The sequence below is a fragment of the Anguilla rostrata genome, chromosome 13, assembly GCF_018555375.3.
Source record: "Anguilla rostrata isolate EN2019 chromosome 13, ASM1855537v3, whole genome shotgun sequence".
NCBI lineage: Eukaryota > Metazoa > Chordata > Actinopteri > Anguilliformes > Anguillidae > Anguilla > Anguilla rostrata.
In genome coordinates this window covers 27,117,689-27,143,007 of record NC_057945.1, presented here as the reverse complement: position 1 = coordinate 27,143,007, position 25,319 = coordinate 27,117,689, and the positions used below count along the sequence as shown (strand labels likewise).

Here is a 25,319-nt window from a genome sequence, read left to right as displayed (position 1 = left end):
TTAGTATTAGATATACGCAGGAACAGACGTATCAACTCTCACATTTAAAATTGACATTACTAGCATTTCCATAGCTTTGAATATGTCACTTATCCAGTTCTTGTTTCCCAATCACACTTTTTTTAATGACCGGTTTGTCTACATTAGGGAGTGTTGTTTTTCCATTTAGTTGGCCTGCTTACATTTCACATCAGTTGACACCTTTCAGCTGTTCGTGAGACTCACCTTTGCCAACATTATTCTGGTCTTTGCTACATCCAGAGGCGTAGTAACAAAGGCGGCAACTCCACCTGTTATCAGGCAATGAGACGCACACACACCCATACACACACACACACACACATACAAGGAATCATCTTGAATGTTGTCTATATACATAGCACCTCACATGTCTGTGTGTTTGTGTATTTATAATATACACACACACCCCCATACATATGTACATAAATACACACAGACAGGAATGTCAATGTCTCAACTGCCTAACTGGGTGTCTACATGAAGGCTCCAGTGCAGTGCTTGTCTCCTATGTTTTGAGCTGTCTCCAAACCCCACTGCAGAAGAGCCCTGGAACATGGATGTCTGTCTGTCCTTACTGCACGTCCTCTTGGCAGGACAGTGATGCTGGGACCTCAGCATACGCACACGTCTGTGAGTGCTTACAGTGAACTCAGGTTGGAAGATCTGCAAGTGGTGGGAGCCAAGACTGTCCCCATTGCAAAAGAAAGGCCAAAGTTTCTCGCACCAAAACCAAAATTAAAAAATAAAAGCAGAGCCCATTAAAATAAAAGCAGGGAATGGCTGCTGTACCATGTACACTGCTCATTGGAGCATGGCTGAAGTACTGTAAGTCCAAGCCAGTAACAAGCCATGAACTTCTACACTGTGAACATAGCCACACTACACCAGTTACTGCCCACGTCAACTGACTGCATTCCTACAATCTACACAGCCACCACAACTCACTGACCCAGCAAAGTCTCCATAGTTACGGACTCCATGGTTAAGGTCTCCACGGATGGCTCTATAACTGACGTCATACATCGCTGTTCAGGCTTGAGCTGTAGTATCCCATGGCATAGCCAATAACGTGCCCCCCATTACATGGCAGACTGGACGAGCAAAAACAAAAGCGGGTTTCTTGGTGCACACATGTTCAGGGTCTTCACAAGTCCTATCAACTGCCTATTGTATTTTGAGTCCAACTGCCAGGCAGACTGGCGCCAGCACACCCGATCCAGCATGAAACAAGTTCACACTAGATAAACTCAAAGGCCACTCCCTTCTCACCATTACAATTCATGAGTGACCAACACTTATCCATGTCCAAAATTTATCCATGTATCAGCAAATTTCTGAAGACCTGTGCATTTGTGAGGATCCACATGATAATACTAATTTGCGAGCACTGCACTGTAAGCCTCCCTCAAGCAAGCAAATAAACAATGTCAGTCAATGCAAAGTATATGTCTATTGCGCCACTTCTAATGAACCAAACAAAAGAGCGTTTCCCCCCGTCCCATGGCTGCAGTGAAAAGAGCTTCCAGGTGGGGTGGCCCGCAGCCATGACGGGGTCCTCGGGGTGCTCTGTCCACATCCCCATCCCGCCCAACCATCATGAATCTGCTCTCTCTGTCTGGGCTGTCACAATGGCCGTAAATTATGGACTCTTGCCGAAATGGCTTCTCGCCCGAGAGCATTATGGGTCAGACAGCTGTGAGGGTTGGCAAATGGGTCAGGGAGCTCTCCCATTTTGGGGAAGAACACTGGAAACCCTGTCCTGAATAGGGGAGCAGGAATCTCCAGTGTACAAGAGACCTCCTTCAGTCTCATCAGGACAAGCTCGCTGCTTCACAGCCCAAAAAGCTTGCTGTGTCTGAGACAACCTGTATGGAATTTTTCAGGAATGCAGCTTTAGTAAACTTTATATATTTCTGGCTTTTCGCCCTTCCCTGCACCTTTCCCAGCACAACATATAATCCCTTGCACCTGCAAAAGCTCCACAAACAGCCGACTGCCAAGAATACAGCACGTGACCTTGCCTCAATGACCAAAGACTCTGTGGGGAGAGAGGGAGAGAGAGGGAAAGACAGAGAGAGAGAGGGGTGGGGAGGGAGAGAGAGAGAGAGAGAGAGAGAGAGAGAGAATTAGAGACATATAACTTTTGAACACATCTTAAACCCCACTGGGCTCACTCGGGTGGATGGGAACCAAGTGACATGGCTATTTTTGTGTTCTCTTTTCAACGTGATGTCATTCCCTTATTTTCCCAAGAAACTTCACAGAACATTCTGAGAGAGAGGAGACAGACAGAGAGAGAGACAGAGAGAAGGAAATGAGGGAGAGAAACAAAATAAGGCCGAATGAAAAAGAAAGAAGGAGGGACAGAGTAAGAGTGAACAGGGACTGCATATGGAACACTTTTTACAGGTTTGAAAATCTCCAGGTCAGCAGAACAGTTGGATAAAGTAATACCCCACCACGTGTAAAGATCATTACTTGCTGGAAGGATGGGGGTGGGGGAGTTTGCCGCTTTTTTATTTGTAGTTTATAGGACTTTGAACCAAGACAGTGAGTTGAGGAGATCTGCAGTCTCCCCAGCATGCCAGAAAGAGGGAAAAAAAGAGATGCATTTGCACATGGTGATTATTTGAGTGAATAACAGAGTTCCAGCCGTGAGAACACACAGACTGTGCTTCAGTGTTACTTGGCATACAGCTCGGGGCTAAGGTCTAACCTCAGGCTGGGCAGGTTCAGCGACAACCAGTGTCCCATTATGTAATCTTTTTGAAATGGAAGTTTGTACTCCACATGTTCAGCCTGGGAACTCATGTTATACACTTTAAACAAAAGAAAAGAAAACATAAGCAGTTTCTATTAAATATCTGCTTGGAAGAATATGCTAAATACTATTAATTTGCATAGACTGCATGATTTATAATTAAGATAAAATCACAAAATTAATGTTTGTGGAAAATTAAGTAATCCACACATCCGTTTCTCTTTATGCTGTTGCTGCAAGCTCCCCTGAGAAGCCTGGAGTCTTGATAATTGAGTGATTCTCTTTTAAAGGCACTGCAATTGTTCAGCTATCCTGAGCAATGAATGGCTCATTGCTTTAAGGTAAGCCATTTGAAAAACAGCATGAAATAATTATGTATATTTTCTTAAAGAGAACTATGGCCTCGTTCTGCCTCTCTCCATAAACACACACACACACACACACGCATACACAAACACACACACTGGGACATCGCATATGTCCCCTGCGTGCGCTGAGCCCCAGTGAATGGCCGGGATTCCTCATGTGTAATCTATTAGGGTGCAGATTGAATGGGAGACTTTGTTTTCCACATCAAAGGCAGGAGTCTGCTCTCTCACTCTTCCCTTACCAAGAACAAATTGGAAGTAAATCCGCCTGGCCGCAGCGCAGTCCTGGGCTGTGCCCCCCTGCCCTGCACCTGTCAGGCTGAGAGGGAATTCACTGAACCGGGGGCGTGTGCAGGGAGGGGTACAGCCCCCCACCCCCGCAGTTTTTACAATTGATATTCTACTACATTTTAATTCATTTACTTTCATTTATTATCCTTTTACCTGGCGCTGCAGACGCTGCAGTGATTGGATGTTTGAATCCCAATCTTCTACCAATCAGAAACCCCGTACACACTACAAACGGTGAGTTGGCTATGAAAAAGCAGAAATCCCCTTTTGAGAAATGCACCAGATGGTTTAAGCATTAGATATTTGCACTTGCTGATGAGCGTGTGGTATTCAGTGCCTATCTGTGCACACAAACAGTGATGTTCTGATGTCCAGTCTGGCATCCTGAAGTCTCTCTGCTGGACTCAAATGGGAAATACTGGGGAGATTTTACCCCCCAAGGGAGTCACAGCAGCATAGTGAAACCGTTCATTTTTAGCTTGACCATAAGAATAACTGCTGTGAGCAGTCAGGGACTTAAGGAGACACATGACCAAGAGAGAATGGAAGGGAGAGAGGTACATTCTGCGGTCAGTGACTGGTCTCAATTAAAGAGGTTACGAGTCTATCCTCCGGCCAGAAAATCTGATTCTTCATTGGAAGCATGCCGAAGAATATTCCGACATTTTAGCTCTCATGCTATACTGTACTGAAATATTATACTGAAGATGTGCGATCAGTCATTTTTATGCTAGGAATGAAATCTTAAAACTCACCAGCGCTTTAATTTCTATGCTTTCTTTATTTGGTGATTTTAAGGTCAAGTGCTTGAGCTTGTAGGGCTGGTAATATTGTCCCACGATCGTATCTAAAGTGGAAAATTCCAGGGATCCACCAATAGAACGGTTTGTGAAAGCGGGGCCTGCAGATGGCCGAGAGAATGCCTTTGAAAGTCTGAAAAAAAAGGTTGCATGAATGACACTTCTTATTTCGGTGAGAAAGTGAATTGGGTCTCTCCCACAGCTGCGCGCGCCATTGTCCTCTCCACGTTCCGCAGGGCCCAGCCGCTAGGCTAATGGAATTTTTTTGCCCTCGCTGGAGAAACATGATGTCATTCTCACAAACGCTGCATTAAAAAATCACTTTTATGTAGAGGGAGCAGACAATGGAAGAAAGGAAGAAAAAAAAGATGGCTGGACACAGAGAGGCGCATGACAAATGGCAACTGCATTTACACTTTTACTGTGGCCGCCATTAACAGCAGCATCGTTTCGGTTGGGCCACTAAAGAGATGCTCCTGAAGACACAGGGCTGGGCTGTAAATGTGTTAATTCATATGCAGGAGGTTATTTTTAATGATAGGATCATTAAAAGAACAAGTACCAGGAAGTGAGGGAAGAAAACAAAATCTATTCACATACCTTCAAATATTCCCATAATGGAAACTGCACCAGTGAGAATGGAATCTGGAAACAAAAAGAAATCAAACAAATTCATTATATCATTCACATAGATTATTTTCAAATATATACTGTACTAAACTACTTTCAAATATATTAGCATATATAGGCTAATGTGTTTTGATACTTGATGCATAACGAATTTGTTTATTTGAATTATTCCTACTGTATTAACAGACTTTGACAAAACATTAACATGTTTTGAGCACCAAGTAATGATAAAGATTCTTGCAATGCAGATATGAGGGAGGCATACAACCTATCTTTAGTGCCAGAACAATCAGGCCAGCAAGTGAGGAAGATATTTTTTCAAGTGGTCAAATCTGTGTCTTATTCTCCTCCGTATCAATATTCTCCTTAATCAACAACGAATGTGCTTGGGCTTCCAAGGCATAACAGTGCAACCTATTTCACTGCATTCCAGACAATGATCCAGCATTGTCTTACAATTATATTCTTCCTTACCTCCCAGTTCTAAGCTTGCTTTGTTTATGGAATGTCATCTTAGAATAGATTTCAGGGGGATGAATAATATGCAATAGGGCCTTTGGGTGGGAGCCGGGATCCAGACTAAGACAGCTAGGACCTAGCTGAAGCTCCTGCTCTCCTTCTCCTTGCTCGGGACTTATGATTAATAAATGAGGAGGCTGTGGTTCAGGCCCAGGAACGGGAGAAACGTGACGGACACCTGCCACTGGAAACGTGCTATCAGCTCAGACAGGAAGCGACAGAGAGAGGAAATCGATGTCGCTCCTGTACGCTCATCTGACAAGCTGAACCCTCAGAGGACGCCTGTCATCCACCGCAGAGAAGGACTCTTTTCTTCTCGTCCGTGGAAAGGTCGCAGCAGGTCGCCACCGTGGACCCCTCCTGCCCCCCCTCCCCCCCCTTGGAGGCTGCGACCCCGAAACCCGCTCACCCCCCGCCCCGCTATGCTCACACGTCACCTGACAGCGAGATGGAACTCATTACGCTCAGAATCTCTGTTTTTCAAGGAGGTTCTACGATACTCAAATAATGGAAGCTTTCAAGATGACCTTTCATCAGAGATGTAAGCCTTAGTCTTACAAATCTGCTGCGACAACTCACTCTATTATTTTTATTTTATTTTTTACACAGCTTAATGTCCTAGCACTTTTACTTCTGCGCTTGTTTTGAGCAAAATGTCCCTCTTATTGAAGGCAGACGTTTTCGGTCTGCACTGAGACAGATGTACAGCGAGATCAGATTAAGCGGACCTATTTGTAGCAAAGTGCAGGGGTAGACCACAGTGTTCAACAGCGCAGAGAAAGTTCTGAGGCTTCGGTGACAATCCCCGCATGTCTTTTATTAAGAGTCAGAGGATTCAACGTTTCTCGGTCCTGGGGAAGGAAAGGATTCTCAGAACCTCAGAATGGCCCACATCTGATTTATGGATCGATGTAATACTGTTGGCAGAGACAAAGCCAAAGCTTCATGAAGTCAGAGATTTCAGGAGTCAGAGCCAGATTTATGTTTATAACCCATTATAACCCATTTACTCATAGCATGTTAGGCTTAGAACAAAGCCTACGGGACAGAAAGCCTCCTTCGTGAAAATGACAGGCGCAACGAGGACCTGATTTAGAATCAGTTACCTGGGATTTAGGCATGATTTGTGCGAAAAAAAGAGATGTGGGTCTGCGGAGAGGGGGAATGAGGGAAGATAGACAACGCGGCTCTCGCCATCCTTTTTGGAGACCCGTGCAAAGAGCAGATTCCCCCCAGGCAGTACTGCAATATTAATATTCATTGAGGGCAAAGTGCAAACTCCAAATCTGCTGCGCATATGCGGATCCTTCCCTGCCAGCTCAAGCAAAAAGCACATACCTCCAATGCTTATTCTATTACTCAAAAAAAGTACCGTGTAATGCAAGACAAACTTGTTTTCAACTCCTAACCACTCCTTGAATCCATTACACTACTGCGTTTCAGGACTTTGGCTATTGCAGCAATAAAAACAACACCAAATTACTAACTAATAAAAATGAAGAACTTCTAATACGAAGTTATAATTGTTTGCAACTCCTCCTTACTGATACAAAAAAAAATCAAACAGATGTCAGTAAGTGTTGCAATACAGTGAGTCAATACAAAATATAGTAAACTGAAATGGCAAATGAGGCTATAAAACTCAGGGAGTAATTTCCATTTAATTGCAAATGCGGATCAGTATGCAAAAGGGAGAATGTATTAAATGCTTATTTGAACTTATTAGATGTTCCCTGCAAGAAGGAGCACCTCTTTAAGAACCCTGTTCCATGTGTGACATCCTTTTTGTACATTTGTTCGTTCCTTAGATTGTGTGTTCACATGAGAGCACTAGCATAGCATAGCTAGGTGCTGATACCCACGTCTGTGTTCCAAGTCAGCTAGTCAAGACTGCAAGCTGTGTACTTAATAGCAGCATGTTGTAAATGAGATTATTAAAAACAATGATCACAACAATGATATGTAGTTCATATGGTTATATAGAAAGAGTTGTCTGATAATGCAGATTTGAATTAAGGTTGAAATGGCACCACACACACACTGGCTGTGCCGCATCATCCCTCACGCACATTCAGAGCTGCTGCTGAAAAAGCAGATTGGAAATGCTGGATTATTCCAAGAGGAAAACTGTCTAAATGTATTCCAATCCCAAATCAATGGATTACTTTCAATCAACTGCGTTCCAAGCACATCACTGCAAACCGCAATGATGTAACGATTAGTGACATTAATGACTGAGTAGTATTTATTCTCTACCAAGTTCACGCATTAAAAGCATGTCCAAGTATGAAAGAAATAAATGCCATAACCTTGGTGAGTAAGAAGAAATGAGACAAAATAAGATGCACAAACAAAAGGCAGAAGCCACTGCAACCTGCTACATTTATTTCAGACACACCATGTATGTAAACAAAATAGACTTTTTCCTTAAGGACGCCTATTAATTAAGTGACCCTGCCAGTGTAAAGTAAGGCTCTTGGCAGGGTACAGACATCTGTGGTGCTTTCACGCCCTCCATGCACTGCCACGCTTGACGCACTTGTGTGCCATTTAGCTGGGAAGTCAAGATTCCAGAAGGCTGTGGGATCACATGATTATGTGTCACAAGGTCACACTAGTAAGGTGGAGAGAGGCAGTGTGTGTGTGCGTGCATGTGTGTGTGTGTGTGTGTGTGTGTGTGTGTGGGGGGGGGGGGGGGTTGTTTGTGCGTGTCTGTGGGTGTGTGGGGGGGTCTCTGTCAATTTTCATGACTGCCAGGCACTCCATCATGTAGAGATAAAGACTGTCTTACTTTGTCACTCTGTTTCATGAAAGGTTACTTGAGAGAACATTAGTATTCTGAGGTGCTAGGCACTGTCACAAGCCCTTAGCGCTTGTTTGGAATCAGGAAAACAGATGCCAAATTAATTTAAATTGAGCCTGATTGCAGAGCTGCAGTTGCCTGCAATTTGACAAATGACTTTAATAGGTCAGACCGCACTCCCTGCATACTGATGCACAGGGTCCAGTCACAAGGAACACACAGAGCCCGTGTTGTACAAATAGAAAAACATCACTGTCTCACCACTTTACAACTTTTACATAGCAGCAATGCCACAACCTCAACAGTAGAGCTAAGCCAAATTTCCTGAGCGACACAGATCAGTTCAGCTAAAATGTAAATGTAAAAATGTAAATAAAGTTGCTGTCTGATTATAACATTAAAATAAGATCGTGTTTGCCAAAACAAAAGAGATAGACCCATCATTTTGGATGATTAAAAGAAAATAATTAAAATTATGAAAATGGCTGCAGTCTGACATTTTACAAAACCCTGTTAAATGTTCTGATGGATGTCTCAACCTGTTTAATGTCACCTGTTCCCTTTCTGATGGCGTCATCACTCATGGCCCTTCAGGAAATTTGAATGGAGACAGAAAAAAATATTTATCACAAGGGTAGCATATATCCCACATACTTTTTTTTTGGGGGGGTACATACTCTTAAGGGATTGAGCCCCACTGACTACTATGTCTGAGAGTCTGTGGCAATGAAGGCAATGGAGGGAAAGAAGTTTATGAAAAGTCAGGCAGTTCTCTTCCATTTTCTGAAAATGTTCTGACTGAAAGCAGAATTTCAAGAACAGAATTATTTCTCAAACATTGCAGGGAATCAAAAAATCTTTTCTGTTCTGTAGAAATCTTGCTTCAGAGCAGAAATTCCTAACATTTTCACACCACTGCTGTGTGTCCCAACTGTCTTGTCCAGTTGTCCTCAATTAAAAGCTACTGCTTTATGCGTATTTGAGGCATCTTTTGCTGAGTGGAGCCTTTTTTCTCTTTGATTTATTACTCTATTCGGCAATTACACACACAATTTAGGTCTGAGCACAGTCATTTGTGAATGCATATCAAACATTGTAGGACACACAAACCATAGTTTGCTTCAGACAATCAGTTCACTATATGATAGTTGCAATTGTGCCATTGTGCTTCCATACCCGAAACGAATAACACGTGTTAGTTTGGAAGACTACTGGGTGGAGACAAACCTCCGAGGGATTCCACCAAATTCACACCAAGCTGGGCGACTGCACAACATCTGGTAAAGTCTGGTGTTGAAGGCACCCTTGACAAGAACTGAATGTAAAAAATGACCATTTGCATGCAAGAAATGGGACAGAAGCTGAGAAGAATGGAGAGATTTTCTACAACTCAGAAAGAGGAGTGATGCCTCGAAAAATGAAGAGATTTTCTGACTCTCGGAAAGAGGAGAGGGCTCTAGAAGAATGGAGAGATTGTGTAACAGGAAGCAGATGTGAATCAGATGGCAAAACCATCAGCAGCGCTCGATTTAGCAGGAAGCAGGATAACAATGAGCCATCTGACGACGTGAAGTACCCAGGAAATCTACAGCCCCAGCCTAATCCCACATTTATTACCTGCTAATGCTCGCAGGTCACATGCTACATACAACTGCGTGCAAGACTTCCGCTTGAGCCACATCCATTTCTTCATGTATGTCCACCGATTCATCTGGATCTAATCATCCGCCTCCTCACCATGAACGCACATGTACAAAACATTAATCCACGTAGCTACGGAGATCATTCAAATGACACGTGCAACCACGCATACGCACTCAGGTCAATGCAAACACACAGGAGTGGTGTGAACATGTTAGGGATTTCTGCTCTAAAGCAAGGTTTCTACAGAACAAAAAAAGATTCTTCAGAAATGCAAAAAAAAAAAAAAATGCCAGTATGGTTAATTTATTTTCATTACTGTGCCTTCCTATAGCCTATAGGTTCCTATAGGTTTAGGCTTTCTTTAAAGTGCCCAAGACTGTCGGATCGAATCGGGACTGTGTCAGTGCTGACTGGCTGACTGCTCCATAGGGCGACACACAATTGGAGATTGCGTTGTCCAGAGAATGGGAGGGTTCCGTCGGATAGGGTTACACATGGATCGCTATCTAGCAACCCCTACAGGATGCCTGTAGACTGAAGTCAAAGCCACGTAGGAAAGGTCTTCCTCTGACTCTGCTCTGTGCAAGCTTGTCTGCTTGCCAGTAGACTGCGGTGCAAAAATAAGCAGCTGGCAACATCACGTTTTTCAGGACCACACTCTCCAGAATAAAGATGAAATGCATTTCAAGACGTGTTACAATTCCAAATACCAATATTCACGTAGCATGATGCCTTTACAAAGTACATTCTTCAGTATAGACTATATTTCCCCCTCAATTCTGGCACTATGAACACATAACCCTTCAATAAATATTTTCATTGTTCCAATTTTTAATTTTTGTCACGCAATTACTTTTTTATAGTCTACATCTCAATGCATTGTGCCGATGTCTTAAAGACCAAAACTTAACAGTACATTCTAAATGTAGCTAAATATAGAGAGACATGTCGAGTTGGCAGTGGCAGTAAATCCGGACTGGCCGCAGTCACTGTCACACACAGTGACCACCTAAGCCCCTGTTCTGAGCCCAAAAAACACCCTGCAGAGACCCTACTGACTTTAGAACACCGAGCTGGGCTCCACCCAAAGTACTGAGGACACCGCCTCTGTTCCCAGCATTACAATGGGAGTCGCCACACAACTGCTAATTTCACTTACAAATACACCTTCTCCCCCCATATCATTAAAGCAGTCCTCCATGTTAAAATATTGACAATTTTAAAGTTCCAGACTAAAAGAAAGAAGAGCTGGAAAATGATCCTGTGATCACCTCGTCTCTCACTGTTTTTATTTCCTGACTAGAACATTTACTCAATTTAACGGGAGGGGGGGGTGTGTTTGCTGAGTAACACTGCCATTCTCTTCAGTGAGTTGAAAAGCAAAAATCAAACCATACAAAGCAGCCATGTTTGACTCTGAATGCACTTGCTGAAAAATTCCACCTGACAGCTCCAAATGCCTGAGCAAAGAGTGTGTTTAAACAAGCAAAACTGGAGCTGCAGCCCGGCACGTCAAAACAGCCAATCAGGGCTCGTCTGGCCTTTGTTCCAATCAGCCTGGGGAAGAAGGAGTGTTGGTACAGGGTAATAATATTTTAAACAAATTAGGACTTGTTCTGGGGTACTTGGACCAGTGCTCTGGCAAATAGTCAAGAGCGCAATTCCAATGACATGAGAGAAATGATTCCCAGAAACATCCCATAATATTTACATTGTTAAGGGCCTAGCTGGCTAGCGATGGAACGGTGCTGTTGTTTTAAGTAGGGACGCCTGATGCAACAATGAAAAGAGAAAGAGAAGCAGGGACAGACCTCACTCCTTTAAACACTCCTAATAAAACTTTGCAGGGCTATAGCTAGTGCCTTGTATAACGCAGATTCTCACTGTAAACTACCTGGGAATATAATATTAATCATTCAGGAATTTCTTGGCATTACATTGAAAAAAAAACACACACACACACACACACAAACGCATGTGTACACCAATGTATGCACACATGCACACACACATGCACGCGTGTACTAATGCACACACACACACGCATGCACACCTGCATATGGGCCTTCTCTTTAAAGCCAGCGGATTATTTACAAGGCCTTTGTGTGGATAACAAAGAGCTCTGGAGTGTCTTTCACCACGGATGATGTCAGAGAGAGTATTTTCATTAGCCAATTAATTATCCCCTGGTATGACACAGGATGCCCCAGGGATAACCCAATTAGGCAATGACAGTTGTGTGGAGATATATCACAGACCGCAGTGCTGAGGATACAGACCAGGGGAAAGGATGAGAAGAAAGGGAAGGAGGGTTTCACGTTCACAAAAAGAGGATCATTTACTTCCCATCCCTCCACACCTGAAGCAGCGGTGTGTCACTGTGCGGTGTGTTTCTCACTCAGGGCACGGAGGCATGTTGGAACCTCACGCTACGGGACATCATAAAGGCGTCAGGTGTCAGCCCGTGGCTGAAAATGTCTCTCAGTATATTCTCAAATACGCATCACGGCACCAGAATTCACTCCTGGTGCCAAGACCACGGCAATGAAGGGGGCAAAAAAACAGTGTTATGCCAAGACACCAATTATTCTCACACAGAAATCCTGCAAAATAAACAAACAAAAATCATGCTTATCATTTTGGAATCAAAGTACTGCTCAAAATGGCACCAAGACAAAAGAGTCTCGCGTCTCAGAGGCAGCTCTCACCAATAAGACCCTTGGAACCCAGTCCCGTGTTCACTGACATGTGACTTCTCTCTTAAAAATCAAACTAACGTAACCAACGGCAGTGTCAATTTACGAAAAAATAAATACATTTGCACACTGCAACCCCATCAGTGAACTCTGGAAAGCGGTCTTCCAGAGGTGAGAAGCCACATGGGCATTTTTTTGACACGTGACGATGACTTCATGGACTCGCCCTGGCTCCTGCAGCTTCCTACAGATGTTTGCAGCCCTTGGCCGTTGTTACTTGAGCTTAAGTAAATATTAGTGTCAGTGTAGCCACATATCAATGGCTTCAGCAGGTGCTTTCACTGTGGAATCTCAGAAACGCTCAAGAACGCGACCTCCAGCAACAGCGCTAAAATGGCACTGCACTGATCGTCCTCAGCAACAAAGATGATCCATGGTGTGCTATCATAACCAGATGATGGGAGATCTAGAGGATTCTAGATTCTCGGATTCTGTTAGGATCTTCACCCTATGCTCGCATAAACAAATAATATTTAGAGAAACTGAAAACGGTTACTGTAGGCCTGAACACTAACACAGTACATGCAGATATCAGCTCCAAATACAAAATCAGCAAATGGGATTAAGATAGTATATCCTTGTGACTACCCTAACATGCTCTTTAAGAAATGTGCTTAAATTGCACTACAAAATGAATTCACTCCAAATAATCTTTTATCTAAGGATGTTAAATAAATTAACAAGTGGAATACAACAGGCTAATTCAAAAGTTAATTAGACATAAAAAAATTGATTTATTTTAGTATTATTATTTGTTCACTCTATATTGAAAAGTAAAATGTGATTCACACCACCAACCCAGACTACTGCACACACACCTGAACACTAGCAGTACGGCATGAGAAAAAGATAAATCACTCAAGTACCAGCCCACAAGCTTGTACTGTAATTAGAGGCTAACCTCCCACCATTCACGGCGTGAGCTTAACGGCTTAACGAGCTTGCCACACACAGCCGAAATCTCACTTCAAACCACCAAAACACTGCAAATGGACAATATGTTTTCAGTTCGTTGAAATAAAACATGACTGCATAGTTTCAAGTCGGGAAATTCCCGTATGTCCTTGAAGCACAAGTCGTGTCACCTTTTATTTATTTTAGCCTACGAGATAGGCTCGATTAAACATGCGAGCTAGTGGCGCGCTGCTCACTGTGTACACGTCAGCTCCTGACCCGGGAAGTGTTTCCTGTAGTTACGGTTTGGTCACCGGGTCACAGTTACCGGTGGAAGCCCCCTTGAGCTGTGTGTTCCTCGTCAGCCCCACAGGCTTTATTGGAAACACATGTGGGCTGAGATCATTTTCTGCTTGGATTGAGGCAAACGTCCAGAAAATTGTGGGGAGCAAACACAAACCCCCAGACTTTGTACCACAGCAGCTCTGATGCGTTAGTTAATGAAGCCTCCCAAGCTTACGCAACGTAGTCAGCAGCTCCTGAAACACGACGGCATCATTGGTTTGCAGAGAAAAACAAACATTGATAGTATCAAATATGTCTGCATTTGTCCAGAGGAGTCATGTAGTACTGACACACAGAACCTTTACATAACATGACAAAAAGAGCTACCTTCAAGCCATACAGGTAGCCAATCCAAAATTATATGTCAGAGGACATAGAAAAGGTTCACATGAAATGAAATTACTGAACGTTAATGGACAAGGACTGAGTTTTGTATGTTCCACTAAGACTTTTATTCCACATCTCATTCTTTAATGGCAGATATTAAAAGAAAGTATTTACCATTAAAATAAAGTATTTACCAACAAGCCCAAATGAATTGCAATTTGCAAAGAGAGAAATAAGTCAGATATTACAGATAAAATAACGTTAACATAATTTATCATTTCAGTCACTGCCTGACTAGTAATTTAACACTGTAGGATCAATCTCAATTTTCAGAATACATTTAAAACATTTTTGTTGCAAACAACCTTTTGTTGCAAACAAGTGGCGAACAGAAAATATCCAAAAAGAGAAACCAATGAAGGAAATAGGGGGTGATCATAAATTAATGATTCCTTTCTGATAGGATCAAATCTAGTGAAGTTTACATCCACATCAAGGTGTGGTTACTTTCACAATCTCACAGATATACTGTCCATAAACTCATGCGGAAAGAGTCTTGCGTTTAATTTTTATATTTCTATAATCTAATTTTAAAAATGTACACTGCTTTGTGCATGTCACTAATAATGGCTTATGCTAACATCTATATATTTTTTTTGTTATTGTATTACATTTCTTATTATAGTTATTAGCCTAAAATATAACTATTACTGACTCACAAAGATCTTCCAAGAAACACCAAATAAGACAGTCACGGGCATCAACAGGTGGCAATAGTGAAGATGACTGCAGTATTAGAGGGTGATTATCAAACCAGGCCTTCCTCTATCAGGCAGAGGTGTGTAAACAGGCTGCTTTTGGGTTGAGACCCCTAGACCCCTACAGCAGCTGTGGCTCCTCTATGCCACATCTCCGATCCCAACACCGATATCACTTTACAGCCAGCCAGATTAGAACAGGCACGGGATTGCTGCCCAACAAGAACGGAAGCTTCACCTTGCACCTTTCCTACCCCTCACCCCCCCGTCCCTTTCTTTTTCTCCAGGCCAAAACATGAATGTGATTACAGGGGCTCCTTTGAAAGCACCGTGTCTGAGTTCTATGGATGGTCAGCTCAGAGGTCAAAGGTGCAAAGGGCAACATTACCCACAATGCACTTCAGGCCTCCAAGTCCTCTCGTTGATCAATCAACTGACAAACATACCAAGGATAGAGCCCTTTTGTCTGCTAAAACACCAAATCTTTTAAATCTCTGTCCATATATTTCCAGCGTATTTTTAATTCATATTGGATGAACCATGTAGGAATTACAGCCATTTTTATACACAGTTCCCCCATTTTAGGGGGACAAAAGGTAATTGGACAATTGACTGCTCAGCTGTTTCTTGGTGAGTTGTGTGTCACTGCATGCTTATTTCATACACATGAAAGCTAACAAAAGGTCTCAAGTTGATTTTCTTTATGTTTGTCGGTTGCTGTTGTCTCTCAACAAGAGGACCAAAGAAATGCCAATGCCAGTAAAGTATTTCTGAAAAATCTGAATAAACCAGAAACAGCCAAAACACTACATGTGTCAAAATCAACTGTTTGGTATATTGTTAAGAAGCAAGAATGCACTGGTGAGGTCAGCAATAGCAAACAGCCTAGTAGACCACAAAGGACCACTGCAGTGGATAATCAAAGAATACTTTCAACTGTGAAGAAAAACCCCATTTCAACTGTTGAACAGATCAAGTACACTCTCCAGGATGCAGGCACAGATGTGTCAAAGACTACCATAAAGAGGAGTCTACACCAGCATACCCTCAGGGGGTTCACCGCAAGATGAAAACCACTGGTAAGCACTACAAGCCTCACAAACAAGAATGGCCAGGTTAAGTTTTTTATTTGATTTGTACATCTGGATATTTACAGAAGAAATTCAGCTTACTGTAAATACATTGCTCAAGGGTCAAACAGCAGTGCCCCACCTGGGAATCCAACCTACAACTTGGGAGCTGCAAGTCTAGTTTCTTAACCATCATACATTATAAATAAAAAAATACAAGTACTGAGCTATACTGTAATTTTCCTACAGGCGGTTCTACTTGATTCATTATTTGATGGAATCAACCAAAATGACACAATTTTGATAGTATACATTTATTTCCATGAGACTTAAGTGTCACAGTTATTGACACCTGTGTTTTACATACCATCTGGCCCCTCCACTTCCAAAGATAATGACACTAAGAGTTAAATAATATCTTATGAGACTGAAAGTGGGAGCGATCTTGAACTATCCCTCCAAACAGAATATTTCCAGGTCTCTGATATATTTAAATTTGTGCTGAAGGACTGCCCTCTTAAACTGAAACCACAGGTTTGCAATAAGGTTCAAATTCGGAGACTGACATGGCCATTGCAAAATGCTGATTTTGTGGTCAAATGACCATTAAGTTGCGGATTTTGATGTGCTTGGGGTCACTGACTTGCTGGAGGACCAAGGTTAATAAAAAAAAGAAATAAAATTTTATATAATAATAATAATAATAATTTAATTAGCCTGATACTTGGTAGAGTTCATGATGCCGTTGACCTATATAAGGGTGGGTCCCTTATATAGGTCAACGGCATCATAACATCACTCCCTATGTATTTGATTTAAATGTGTGCGTAAAGCACTGCAAACATATGTAAAGGTGAGCTTCTCTGATGAAGCAGCTGGGCGTTGTACTCTGTCCACTCTCTCACACGTGCTGTGCAAATCTTTCTTTATGTATGCGCTGTTAAATAAACTCAGCTCCATTTATACCAGCCAGCCAGATGAGAGAGCATTAACAAAACCTGGTACTGCAGATTCAGTCAAGGACAAGGTCCTGTACTCAATTCATGTCAACTGCTCACATCCATTGGTATGCATTAAGTGACAGGCATGATCATATGACATTTGACTGGACTTCACCTGTACCTTATAACACAAGTTTAAAGACACGGGATATATCTCAGCACTAAGCACGCACAGGCCCCTTTTGATGGCTCAAAAGTGATGCGAGTTCCTGAAGAACCTGAGAGAACATTCCACGGTGCCTCGCAGTTCAAACATACGGGAATGCACCAAACGTTCCACCTGTTTTTGAACAACCTGCTAGAACCAGTGCAAAGCAAAAAGCAAGTGGAAGGATCATTTAACAAACTGAACCACAGGGATGAGTTTGCTGCACCAAGAATTTAGTCTTACCATTTTCAGAAGGACCATTAGTGTGCTGGTGGTTTGGCCTGTGAAGGAATTCCTTCAACACACATATCTAATGATATCTAACGGCATGTTTCTACCCTGTGGAGAGGAATTCACATTTCCTCACTATTACTTTAGATTTTATATTATGCATGTTTTTTTGTGTGTATGTGGTGAAAGTGTGTAACGAATGCAGCTCGTTCGTTTACCAATCCTCGAGCCAGCCGTACCACCTTTCGGGAAAACTTAAAACGGCTCATTATGCGGAAACGCGCAAAGTGTAAATGTTTTAGCTCGTCCTGCCCTCTCAATCTCAGCCCCCCCCCCCCTCCCTCTCCATTAACTCAGACAAGCTGTGATGGCGTCTGTTGGAAACGCTGAATTGCAGAAGGTTATCTGGAAGCGTGCGCTGCGCTGAAGAGCGCGGGGAGCACATAAATCACGCGGCTTCGCTCCTGTCAGACGCCGCTTCGGCAGCCCCTCCTGCGGGCAGGAAGAGCGGGGAGAGGGCCCGAGCCCAGCGCACGCAAGGCATGCTGGGAGCGCTGGGAGGGAGCTGCTAAATGATCGCCTGCAGATGCAGCCAAGGTGGGAACATCATTTCAGGAGAGAAAAAAGGGATCTGCATTATCTATGGTAAGTAAAGTGAAAGATCTGAGAGGCAAGATTTGTTCAGAAGCAACCTTACAACATGTCTAATATTTTCTCAACTTTTAATACTGTATATGTATATACAAGAGTGGCTGCACTTTAGATTAAACTCAAAGTTCTGAGGACATAAATTACGGAAACAGCATGAAAAGCTTAGTCGAGTGAGACCTTATATTAGAAAAGAGCTATCAATTCCGACAAGCTATTTCCACTTCCTAAAAGGTATTAAGAAAGTTGGTAAACTAGAGAAAGAATAGAGGGGTTGGCATATGATACAAATCTTAAGTACAGTGCACCCTCTAGTGTGTGCCTACAGCAGTGTCATCTGATGGGCTACCATATTTGGAGGTCTCAAACTGGATTAAGAGAACAGAGCAATAATATTTATGACAGGGAGGATTAAAAAAATAAAAACAATCCACCATACAAGCAATGCCCTCAAAGAAGAGACAAAAATGTAATTCTGTATACTGTCATTACAAAAAAATAAAAGTGAGAATACAAAAGAAATGGTGAAACACATCACACTTGCCTGATTTAAATGCAAGCAACGTCATCAAAAATATTAATGTCATTTCAAATGTTTCATTTTATATGATGAGGCAGGTGAGAAGCAAATTAAAACACGAAACAGAGGAGTATCTGAATGCTCATATCGCCAGGGCTGAAAGCCGGAACGTATGTCCATAAGGGGACTTTGAAGAGCATATGGCGCATCAGAGATAACAAGAAAACAGACAGCAGACATCAGACTTCGCACGTCTAATGAACTGAAACCCAAACATGCAGCTTCTGGGAAAACGCACACTCTACATAGATGCTTATTAACATAATATTTCACGACAATTCGTAGAGCTTTTTTTTCCCCAAACAGGTTTTGCAACTCCCCATCCGACAGCGCATCGGTGTGAAATTGGCTGGAAGGTAGCTGGTTGAAATGTGAAAGAGTACAGAAAACTGGCAGAGCCACTATCTCTCTTTTTTGCCTGCCCTGCGTGAAATGGCTAGTTTTCATCTGCCTCCCTCCGCATGACTGCACTGCAACAGGTGTGCCTAACGTTTTCAAATTCCAACATTTGCAATTCATGTGACTGCAACTAAATGAGGTGGGGAAGCACGCCTGTCATTATTTTCACTTAAGTGAAGCCCATGTTCTTTCATGCAATTATCATTCAAATTCAAAACAGAGAAGAGTTCTAAATGTCTGGAACACAATATGTTACGCAATGCTAGGAGCGACAGTTTATTTTGGTTTCATAGTTTGGCAGCTTTGAGAATTCAAATAGCTGCCAAATTCAACCATTTTAAAGGCACACTGTGGAATACTGATATTTGGAATTGTGCCAATTCAGCTGTGGTGGGTTTGAAAATTTACATCTAATATGCATAGAACAAAAGTCTAAAAGGGAGATTTCTCAAGTTCAGACTGAATTTCAGTAAGTACGGAGCTCAGTTCAGAAGCCCCTGTGTGAAACCTCCGCCTTGCTTACTCGGTGAAAGGATTTAAAATGTTCTCCTCCACATTTCCCAGTCCCTGCACCAGATGTACAGGAAATGCTTTCCCCTGCTCCATTCTGGGCACAAGCGTCATCTCCTCTGACAATAATTCGCCCCCGATGCTGTTGGGCCTGCCCCTCCGTAAGCAGTAATATCTCATCAGAAATCGCTTTTGAAGGATCCTTAATGAATACACATAATGGAGTAGACCCCAATTAAAGCCCCCCGTACAGGAGGCTGGCATTTTGAATAAACAAAGTTATCTTGACAGGGTGGCGTTGCAGGATAAGATAGCGGGGGCCAGAAAATGAATTACCTTCCTGACACACGTCAAAGCCAATCCCAAAGAGTATCCCAGGAGTTTCCGGGCCCGCATTTTATCTGGCCGTTAGTATGCAGAGAGGGTATTCGGCAGGTTCGAAATGTATTCATTTATTCAGAACCCCTCGGAGAAATCAGAAAGGCTTGTTGTCCTTTTTTTTCCCTGTGTCCAGATGGAATTTGCGTGAATAACATCTGTTTAGTGAGGCGGAAAATAAGTACAGGATAGCACAGCGGCGAGGGACTATATTACAAAAACCGAGTGTCACCTTCATATACCGCTTTTTTTTTTTTCTCCACTGCACCCCTCTCCTTTTTCAAAATCCAGGAATGAGGAAAGAAATCTCCTGAACGTAAGGTAAGGCCGAGCTCTGGCTGATGGAAATTGCAGTCATTATCATGCCATGCAGACGTCATTAGGCACTGCATAATTAATCAAAGGGAGAGTTTAAGTGTTCATTATAAAGGTGAGTGGATATGGGCCCAAATGCAGTAGAGATTGTCTCCATTTCCACATTTCCTTTGTTTCGCATTCATACCTTCACATGCTTGAATTAATTACAGCAGTTATGCTTGGACACATCAATGACCAACATTAATGAAAGAAATACGCCTGGAGCACTTACAGCACTTTCTAATACCATTACAGTGCAATTATTCAAATGCATTCTTTGGAAAACAGCTGTTTAATGGGTTCTGCAAAATCAATTTTCCCTGCGCCTCTGAATAAATATTTGTGGGGAAAGCAAGACTATGAGCGCTAATGTGCATGACAATGATCCTACCTCTCGAAGAACGGTGCTCCTGTAGCCTCTGTACAGACCTCGGAAGCCCTAGGCGAGCAGGAGATGAATGTTAGAATTGGAGAGCCAGGGAAGACCTATGGCAGTCAGTATATCATGGGTCAGGGGGAGACCGCAAATAAAGAAAGGTGGTTGTTGGAGGAGGCAGCAGATGGAAAGTGAACATAATATTTATTTATTTCCTTATCTTTCCAGAAAAAATCATTCACCCCATCATATGCTTGCTGTCCAGCGAGCATCTTACACCATCAACCCTAGTCTTGAACGCCTCAAAACTCTACATCCATTACGTGAACTGGCAAGCTATTCCATGCACTGACAACTCACTGTGTGAAAAAGCTAAATTCAGGAATTTTGCCTTGACGGGAAGACAGCCGGGCGAGGTATGGATACCTCCTCTCTCAGCGTGCGCACCAGCTCCCGGTACGAGCTGGAAGACGGGTCAGCTTGCGTCCTCTGCTTCACCACTTCCGTCGGCACCCGGATGAGGCAGGCCACCTGCGGACACGTCAGCCAATCAGCAACCGCACAGCACGTGGGCGCACAGGGACGGCCAAGACATCAAGAGCAGCAAAGGTTTATTTATCTGTGTTCTCCTGCATCAGCCGCGAGACAAAAGCAGAGCAGACACCCTTTACTGAAAACAATTAATCTCAGAAAGCGTTCTAACGGGCTCATGCGTGAGTGCGTGACGCCCATTAATTACCCGGCGACTTCCCATTAATCACATATCTGCATCGGAGCAGGTAAAGGTCACTGTCAACGCCCGTGAGTATCGCCAACCCCCCAACCCTTCACCACCCTTTCAGACCGGGAAGTTACAAATGCCAGCGCTGCCGCAATATGTCAACAAAATAGGAATTGTCAACTTATGAAGTTTGACATTAATATTTATGGCACTTCATGCTTCATAAGACCTCATGTCCTTAAGGCATGTCTTTCTTTTTCCCCCTTCTTTTATTTCTTGTTAATACAGAGACGGTCTGGGAAGCTGAAGAGCTGTAGGGATGGAAAGCAATCTCATCAGCTGGGGGGGGGGACGGGGGGGGGACGGCGATACAAAGTCATCACCCCGCCCCCGCACCCCCCTGACTCACGCCGATGCCGTGCCGCAATCTCACCCTCAGAGGGAATACAAAACGCGGAGGCCGCCAATTCCCTCAGCCCGGCAACGCGCGCCTTCCAATGCCTTTGATCTAGGCGGGATTTGAATGGGAAGGGCCCGGTCGCTGGCGCGGTCGTCCCTGACGATCGCGCGGCGGCGAGGGCAGCGACATCAGGGGGGGGGGCTCAGGATCTGTCGGCGTGTCAGAGCCAATCTCGGCTCGCGCTCAGGAGTTTGTTTCTGGAGCCGGTGGCCCGTCTAATGCTGCACACGGATAGCACGCTCACAAACAGCCTTTCTCTGACAACGAGGGGAGACTGGGGGGCACCTGGCTTCTGTTTGAGGGAGTGGGATAGGAGATTACATTTCTGACCTTATAAGACTGACCGGTTATCCAAATCCTTGAAAGGCTTCCCTCGCCTTGGCATTGTGACCTCCTACGATACAATGCACGCAGCCTTTACCAAACCCAGCGAATAAAATGCCTCATTGCTCTGAATCTTGCACTCTGAAATGCCAGACTCCTAATGCATATGCTTTCTGAATCTGTAATTTGTGGCCTCCATCAAACTTCACTATTAAAATGGGCACAGTTACTTGATGGAAGTAAAGGGGTATTGCACTTGTGTAACCCTCTTCAGAAAGAGGCTGTGTATTTCAATTCCGCAGCTGTCATTGACAAAGACACTGCAATTAACCTTTTAAACCCTCTGCTGCATGAGCATCATGCATTTCAATATGGCATGCTTTTCACACTGACCATGCTACAAATCAGTCACTCCCTACCCACACACAGCACAACCACAGAAACACACGCACGCGCGCACACACACGAGGCAAGTAAAGAGGGGGAGATATAGAGATAGAAAGAGGAAGAGAACGAGAGAGAAAGAGAGAGGAAGACTGAATGGTCAGGACTCCTGCCTCTCTGCCCGGCACTTCAGACCTGCAGAATAAACAGGGATAAAGTCTGCAGCCCGGCTAAGAGTGGGGTGCTTCAACAGCACTGCCGCAGAAACAGTCAGCTACCCCATATCCTCTCACCTGTCAAGGCTAAAATTCCAACTTATCCACACTGGGCAAACACATGTAATAATTCAGACACATATTACAACGGCAACATATTCATTCACAAAACTTTTCTTAAGTTATTCTTATTTCTGTTCTTAAAAATATTCATACGAAAAAACGATATGAGATTCATGACATGTGCAGACCTTTGCTTTTTGCGCATATCCCAGGTGTATGAAATGATACATTTTATGCGGAATCCTGTTCATGTGATTTGCATAAGGATACAGCCATGAAGAATTACAGATAAGAAAAAAATGATGAATACAGAAATGTTCTTTGATGGTACACATGTTTCGTGAATGAGGCCCTATGTCTGCAAACAAAATGGAGCACAGATCTTCTCAGACCTGCCAGGTTCTTGTTGGCATCATCTTTTTAAATTAGCATTCGTACATCTTTAGGATCAATCTTTAAGAATACACGTGCCCACACTGCCACCTAGTGGTCTTGATTTATTATAGTTTCCCATCTGTCCCACTTTATTCCTGCCAAGATCTATTTCAAGGTGGCCAAAAGATTACAGGATCCAGGCAAGATCCAAGCCTCGTCTGCCTTTCCTTTGCTGGGTTAACATTTAGGGGACATTTGTAAATTAATGAAAAATATTGGGTTGCGCTCAGGTTTGTCTCAGTGGAACCAGAATCAGAATCCTTAACAGGGAAAAATATTAAAAATTGGACATGGCAAGTGATTCCCAGTTATCGGGTATGGGTGATGAGCTGACCCAGATGCTCATTTCAATTACCTCCCTGGAAATATGAAAAGTGAGAAAGATCATTTATTGGAGCAATTAGAGGGCTCCAACAGGCGAGCGATAGGCGGAGCAGCGCGAGGAAAAACCGCCAACAACGAGGAAAAGAGCGGGAAACTGGCGGTGATGACTGACGGCGGCGTGTGGGGTGGCTGCGGAAGGCACGGTGGCCGATGGGCGGGGGGGGGGGGGGTGGCAGATTTAAGCAGCGCCGGTCGCCCGTAGCCCCGTTTCCCCATTGTTCGCGGGAGGTTGTGGGGAGACGGGAGCGTGGGAGGCTGACAGACGTTCGCTCGCTCGGTCTGGTCTCTAATTGTACGATGAATGTGCTGGCAGAGCCTTTTACACGGCTGCCGTCATTCATCTTTATTTACAGGCAATTTGGAGCGGCGGCGTTAATTAGAGCCTGTTTCAGACCGGGGGCCTTCTCTCCTCCTGCCTGCTGCTGCAAAGCGTAGCGACGCAGCTCCCGTTCCCCTGCAAACGGCGGGCCCACACTCACGCAAACACGCACAAATCAGCACTCAGGCAAATCAGTCCTCAGCTGCCTCCTTACAGCCAGTCAAGCTCGCCTGTACTCCCACAGTCAGTCAATCTCTCACACAGACACTGCCCCCGCCAAACTTCTGCAGACCATCTGTCTCTCACTGCACTCTTTAGACCAGTCAGTGTTCCCTCAACTATTAAGAAAAACAAGATCATAACAAATACAAACACAAAGTAGTCGTATTGAAGAATTATCTCTTTACCAGGAGTGGTTGCCCTCTAGAACTAAACAAGCTGTTATATATTTAACAAATGCAAACATATCTACATATGTTAAATAAGATTAATTGCATAAGGTCTATTTAAATCATTTCTACACATGGACCATTTTTTGATGTATAATGATGGAAAATGCATTGATTTTAACCATTAAACACAAATTAAGCAAGTCTTTTAAAGAGTGGAATTCCATACCATGCCTTTTCTATAATACTTGAATGCTGTTTCCCTAAAATATGGTTACGAACACCAATCATTGTGAAAAACTAACAACAGGTCTACTTAATAAATCAAAATGAACCTTAATGTATTTCTTCAGTTGGGATACGGCTGAAAATTTCACTTTGAGATTATCCTGTCCACCAATGAAACGAGGCAAACTTTCTGTATGAAAGTTTGTTGTATGAAAATGGGAACAGGGTACAACTGTATCTGACAGGGTAGGAACCGACATCGCCATGCAAATTATTTTCAGTAGCCTACATTTCCATCACAAACACACAGCACTGCAATAAAACTGTGGTTAGGTCCTGCAGGAGCTCTCCAGCACACCTGCAGGAATTGCAAAGGACATCTGTGTATGGGACAGCCACCCTGCCCAAAGGGAATAACTATATTAGAAATGTATAGCACCCATTCTGTTCTGCAGTCTGGGGCTTGGTCATATTTCTGGGTTTTGAGTGAGTGTCATTTAATGCCAGGTGAGAGGCAATACAAAGCTGTGGTTAGAGACGCACGATAAATCACAGGCAGCTACTTCTCGGAGGCGATGCATGGATTATTTGCCATGCCAAGTTAAGTGGTTGCCAGTTGCCCTCCCCTGTCATGTCACACTGTATTTTCCAGTACATCCTCTGGGAGACAAGGTTTATAAATGCAAGAAAACCATTCCTTCAACTTGACAAATGAGCTCTCAGAGCAAACGTCGGGCGAAAGGGAATGAAGATAAATCTGATATAATGGTGGGATAACAACC

At 43.4% G+C, this 25,319-nt stretch overlaps 1 protein-coding gene across 2 annotated transcripts in view; it reads right to left on the bottom strand.

Annotated features, from left to right (window-relative positions):
* Window positions 1–25,319, bottom strand: part of slc25a26 (solute carrier family 25 member 26) — a 37,645-nt gene that overhangs the window by 5,703 nt on the left and 6,623 nt on the right. Inside the window, exons 4-8 of one of the 2 annotated variants that reach the window (XM_064305172.1) lie at window positions 21,042–21,146; window positions 20,631–20,678; window positions 4,842–4,886; window positions 1,990–2,059; window positions 226–290 (exon numbers count right to left, since the gene is read on the bottom strand). In XM_064305172.1, the coding sequence (XP_064161242.1) occupies window positions 226–290; window positions 1,990–2,059; window positions 4,842–4,886; window positions 20,631–20,678; window positions 21,042–21,146 (333 nt within the window). The remainder of the gene's footprint in view (window positions 1–225; window positions 291–1,989; window positions 2,060–4,841; window positions 4,887–20,630; window positions 20,679–21,041; window positions 21,147–25,319) is intronic. The other variant, XM_064305173.1, reaches the window with a different exon arrangement.